General features: G+C 34.0%; 1 protein-coding gene across 3 annotated transcripts; it reads right to left on the bottom strand.

Annotated features, from left to right (window-relative positions):
* Nucleotides 1–263: 263 nt before the first annotated feature.
* Nucleotides 264–4,996, bottom strand: LOC112022385 (myrcene synthase, chloroplastic). 3 transcript variants are annotated; one of them, XM_065772845.1, is made up of 7 exons: nt 4,718–4,996; nt 4,365–4,638; nt 3,693–4,068; nt 3,338–3,556; nt 3,116–3,254; nt 2,756–3,004; nt 264–834 (listed from the first exon to the last, which is right to left on the bottom strand). In XM_065772845.1, exons 1-7 carry the CDS (start codon nt 4,949–4,951, stop codon nt 793–795), a joined length of 1,533 nt encoding a protein of 510 aa, XP_065628917.1. In that variant the 5' UTR covers nt 4,952–4,996; the 3' UTR covers nt 264–792. The 3 variants fall into 3 exon arrangements, with proteins under 3 accessions (XP_065628917.1, XP_065628918.1, XP_023910743.1); XM_065772846.1 differs by lacking the exon at nt 264–834 and adding an exon at nt 851–934; XM_024054975.2 differs by lacking the exon at nt 264–834 and adding an exon at nt 2,008–2,511.
* Between the last annotated feature and the right edge of the window lie 455 nt (nt 4,997–5,451).

The raw sequence follows: 5,451 nt of genomic DNA, 5'->3' as shown, positions 1-5,451 counted from the left end.
AAAAAACACCGAGGAAGACAAGGATTGCTCTTAAACACACTGTAGGGACACAAAACCATGCCACAAGAAGGTGGCTTTGATACTATGTTGAATATTAGCTATGATATATTCCATATTGAATATGCTTGAATAGATGCAGAAAAGAGAAGCATAAAATAGGAACACAAAAATATTAGGGTTACGTGGTTCAGCCTTATGGCATACATTCACTAAGGAAGCCCTTAAAGGCTAAATTTTTATTATATAAGAGTGTAGTACAAAACCTGTGTTATAATAAACCATAACATAGTTATATATAGTATACTAAATTTCAGACTAATAAACTTCTAGTATAAGTAGAAGACTTGACTTACAGACAAAGTAAAATTAGACATTGAGCCTATGCTAATAGGCTAATATATCTCAAAAATTTCATAAGAGCACTAGCAATCTCCACTGGATTTGAACACCAAGTGCTTGAGGAATTGAAAATTTACCAGAAGTTTTGTTTCTTGGTGACATTGAGTTGCTCTACTGTGAAAATATTTGGCGTTTTTATCTCCCCCGACATGCCAAAGAGATTTTGAACGCTGCTTCCATAACCAGTTTTCCTGGTCCATCAGCTCATTGACTTCAACACTTAGTTCCCTCACACAAAAATTACTGCAAGAGGAAATGGCAACTTGTTCAGCTTGAGCTAGTAATCTCTTTTTCTCCACCAAAATCTTCTAATATTCCCAAAGTTCCTCCTATTCCATTTCGTTAATTCCTTTGCACACTTGTCCACCTTTTTTTATCACCATGTGCTCGGGTTCAAGAGTTTCCTTCACTCTCCACACAGCTTCGACAGTAGCACTGCAACCATCATCAGACAACCAGACTTCTTCAAAACCAAAAGGTCTTTGAGGATGGGGAGGATCAATACCATCAGGAATTATCCAAAGGGAGAGGTGATCTGAAGAATTGTGGGATTTGATGTGCTTCAATATGTAGTAATTAGCTATTGTTAATTAAGGCTATGTTTCATGTGATAGTAAAGTGGGGAAATTGAAGATATTATTAACTAGGGTAGTCAACTAGAAAGAAGAAATAATATTTTCCTTTATATGTATTTTTTGTTTTCTTTGTTTTTAAATGATATTCTTTAAACTTTCATTCACAAAAGCACTGTATGAATTACATTATTTGGCAAAAATAGCCAAATAGCATCTTTTTGTAAACTATGTTACAATCTACTACTGTTTCGAAATATGTAGGGATTTACCACTTTTTGAGTACTCGAGGGTGGCGAAATCGAGTTGTCTATGGTACTCGAATTTATGGAACTCAAGTACCATGGAAAAATTTTGAAAAATTTTTGGAAAAAATTTTCAAAATTTTTCCGAGTACATTTTTTCAAAGAACTCAAGTTTTTGGAACTTGAGTTTCACGACAAACTCGAGTTTTAAAAAATGTGGTAGATCTCTACATATTTTCAAAATAGTGGTATATTGCTAATTTTTTCTGGAAACAGTGGTAGTGGGCCATTTTCGCCTACATTGTTTTGCATATAGGATGTTAGAAAAGTAGAAAGTAGACATGACAAAATTAGACTTGACCCAAATTCGAAGGAAAATACTTGGCTTGAACTCAAATTTTTTGACCTGAAGCAAAAATAGATTGATCTGTTTCCTAGGGTCAACCCGACTTTTTTTTTTTTAATTATTTTCTAAAAAAATTTATACCTGGCAGTGCACAGCTAAAAATTATATGTCATGCCACTGCCAGCCCTATTGTGCTAGCAGCATGGCTAGTCACAACATTATTCTAAAAAAATAAAAAAATAAATTAATAATAATAATAATAATAAAACTAAGCCAAAGCTACATGTAAACTCTGCCCTATCCCTGAAGTTCATATCTCACTCATTTTGAATATAAATTAGGTAAAATTTGTGTGCGTTTTGAAATTCTGGATATGTCTACTTTCAAATGAAGCAAGTCTCACTAAGAACTTCATTATTATAAAGAAAAAGATATTGACTTAAACTCAATTCCAACCCAATTTTATTGATGCAACCCTACTATAACATATTTTTACACTAAAATTTGACAACACATCTTTAAACTAGCAAATACATCATCCAAAGGAAAAGGGCAAAAAACATTAACAATACGTTCAGATAATATATAGTACAATTAATAGTTTAAACTTCAAATCTGTATCTTTATATATCAATAATTAAACTCATTGATCTTTATATGGTGGAATGGGCTGAATAAGTAATGAAAATACACGGTCCTTAGTTTCATGGTTCCCAGCACCATGTCCATCTCCATGTTGGTACATGCATTGAGCCATCCTTGCAAGGTTCAATGCAATTTCAATAAATGTTTCAGAGAAGGGAGAACTTGCAGCTCGGTCTTCGTTCATCTTTTTCCATGTTGCACTAATCAAAAACCTTATGTGCTCACGAGCTTCTTCTTCACTAGCACCAGTTTCATTCATGTAACATTGGATTGATTTGGGGACATCGCCTCTTTTTAGCTCATCCTAAGTTTCCATATATACATATATATATATATATATATATATAAATGGATGTTAGCCTATGAAGTATTCGGAGCATTCAAAATGAAATGTAGATGGTCCATTTTATGATCGAAATTTTATTTTTTGTATCTAATAATTTACATGCTACTGTGTTATTCAAAATTTGAAATGACCTGACATTGGATATAATTTTGTAATATTTAATTTGAAGTATGAAATGAATTCATTTAAAAAGTTTACATACCGTAGATGTTCCAAGATCATCTGCAAGTCGTAAAATCATTGATGACCAACGAATTATGTTGGGGTACTCTTCCAAACAATCCAAGGCCTCCTTTGTTATTGGATTTGTGACAAAAAAATAAGCATGCACCAGTATAGTTGGTGCTGATATCGAAATCCATGCATTCTCAATGTATTCTTGAAGGCTCGGTTTATATCCGCTATTGTACCACTTTGCCTCTAACAAATAAGATCTACATAGATCTGCCCACTGAAAAATTTATGATGGAAACAATGAATTAAAGTTAGTATAACACATCATGTGTTTAGGAAAAAAATGTTAGAGGATTAATATAGATGAATTTAGAAGTCAAGTCCATACTGCTTTTTTAAAATATCGAATGACATGGAATCCTTGTTCCTTGAGTGTATCAAACGCCATTTCATTAATTGAATTGTGTAGAGCAATGAAACATAGCTTCATATAATCTGGGAGTTCGTCTATTGCATTGATATCCCATCTGGAATTACAAAGAGTACCGTCACAAGTCTATATGTCAAAGATAGCTTGAAGTAGTTAAGGTGTAGTGTCATTAATACCAACCTCTCAACAGCACCTGTGAAGAGCTCAAGTTCATCCAAGGTGCCATACACATCGTAAACATCATCTATTGTTGTTATTAGTGCATTGACCTTTGTTAACATTCTCCTACAATATCCAAACTGAGGCTGAAATATTACTCCCACTGTCCATAAGAAATTCTCCATTAGTCTATCCCTCGCAAAGCTCAAATTCTCTGCAAGACCTGTGCTCTTCCACCACCTTTGTATGAATCAAAGAAGAATATACGAATGTTAGAATTACAGAAATTTCTGCACTTTGATCAAAAGTTTAAATTTTTAGACTATAGGCTATTTAATATTTATTTTCTCATGTTTCCTTGAGGTTTGGTTTTTACCTTGACACTTGCTTTAGATCTTCTTGGTGGGCTGCTTGTACAATGTTGAAATTCAATTCTGCAAGCTCAAGTAAGATAGGGTTCATGTCTTGTTTGCTTCTATATATGTCAATGAACCATCTTGCTTCCGACCTCAGCATCCTCCAATGCAGTGGGAGCTCCAAGGAATGACTTATTATAGTAGCAAAATTTTTATCTTTATTCTGCTTGACGTATTCTTCTAGATGTTTGGTTGAGAAATCTCTTACTTCGTCTAAGATATTTTCACCTTCTATTGAAAGGAATGAGGCTTCATACAAGGATAGCATACCCTTGGTATCCTCACAAAGGCATGCCTTGAACTTCCCTCTCTCATCCTTGAAACTATTGAAAACATCTACAATGAATAACACAAAACATGATAGTCGACAGTCATTAAATATATATGACATGTTTGTATATAGCAAAACTTAGGTACAATTCCTTATCTTAAGTTTTCCAATTAAGATAAGGAACTATGTAAACAATGTTACATAGTGATATGTAAACAATGTTACTTAATTATTAACCAACACAACTATTTGGTTGAATTAAATTGGAAAATCTAAGGAGTAAGGAAGTGTACTTGACTTTACCCTTAGATACAAATATCCACTAGTAAAATCCTACTTTTTTTTTTTTTTCATTTAATACCTTGAGACACACTGTATCCATGTTGTCTTAGTAGTCTAAATTTAAGAGCGGTGGCATATAAATTCTTCATCTTCCATGTATCAGTGTCACCACCATGATCATTGCTGTATAGAGCTTCTAATATTCTCTTCAGTTCTGCCTCGAAGTGATAAGATAATCCTAGCCTTTGCAAGACATCTATCAGCTCAAGTTGCACTAAAGGGTCCCCCACTTTGTGAAGCATCATCCTCACTTGTTCTACCAACACATTAACTTGTCTAGTGCACGATTCCTCCTGCGTCACAATTTTATGATTAAAAGGGTCTAATAGCGCTGGTAAAATTAACAAATGAAAACAATAACCAAAAATGTACCACATATTCACTCCTCAGTGACTGAATGTAATCATATTGCCAAATGGGAGGTTGGTAATTTGCCGATCGCCGTGAAATTTCGGGACTACTTGAAATTTTGCTGGCATGCATGCATTGGACAGAGAAAGGAACGGTACCACTTCTGGGTGTTACAAGTGAGAAAGGATCTTTACACGGGACAGGTACTCTAGCGAAATTGCGGATTGGGAGTGAGGAAAGTAGGGTATGAGCCATTGACAAAGGTATTTGGTAATTGAAACTACTAGTTTTAGAGTGGAATGAGTTACAACTTGGACAACATATGGGCCTTTATATAGATCTTTTGGAATGTTCATATCCAGCCACGTGAAATTCGTGATCATATTAAAGAAGAATATCTCAGACATTTTATTGTAATAATTCATGTCACTTTTTTTTCCCGTGACAAGGATGGGGCCAGTCGCTCGCATTATTAGACTTTATTTATTTATTTATTTTTAGAAGTGACATTTGACAAATGCTTTTATATTGGTAGTTTAGATTTTGGCTAAATTACATTATGGTAGATCTAGCTTGCGTCGAAGTTGCCGAAAAGGAAGCTTACCTGCCAATATTGGTGAGTTTGGGGGCTAAAATGGGCATTTATCCCTTTTGCTCAAAAGATGTAGCAAAATGCTAATATTTTGAAACTCAATTTTTAGAAAATCAAATTTCAATGTAAAACTCGATTTGATGAAAATCAAGTTATTTGGAAA

This window comes from Quercus suber, unplaced genomic scaffold, assembly GCF_002906115.3.
Source record: "Quercus suber isolate HL8 unplaced genomic scaffold, Cork oak 2.0 scaffold_65, whole genome shotgun sequence".
In the NCBI taxonomy this organism is placed as follows: domain Eukaryota; kingdom Viridiplantae; phylum Streptophyta; class Magnoliopsida; order Fagales; family Fagaceae; genus Quercus; species Quercus suber.
This window is presented reverse-complemented; position numbering and strand designations above follow the sequence as displayed.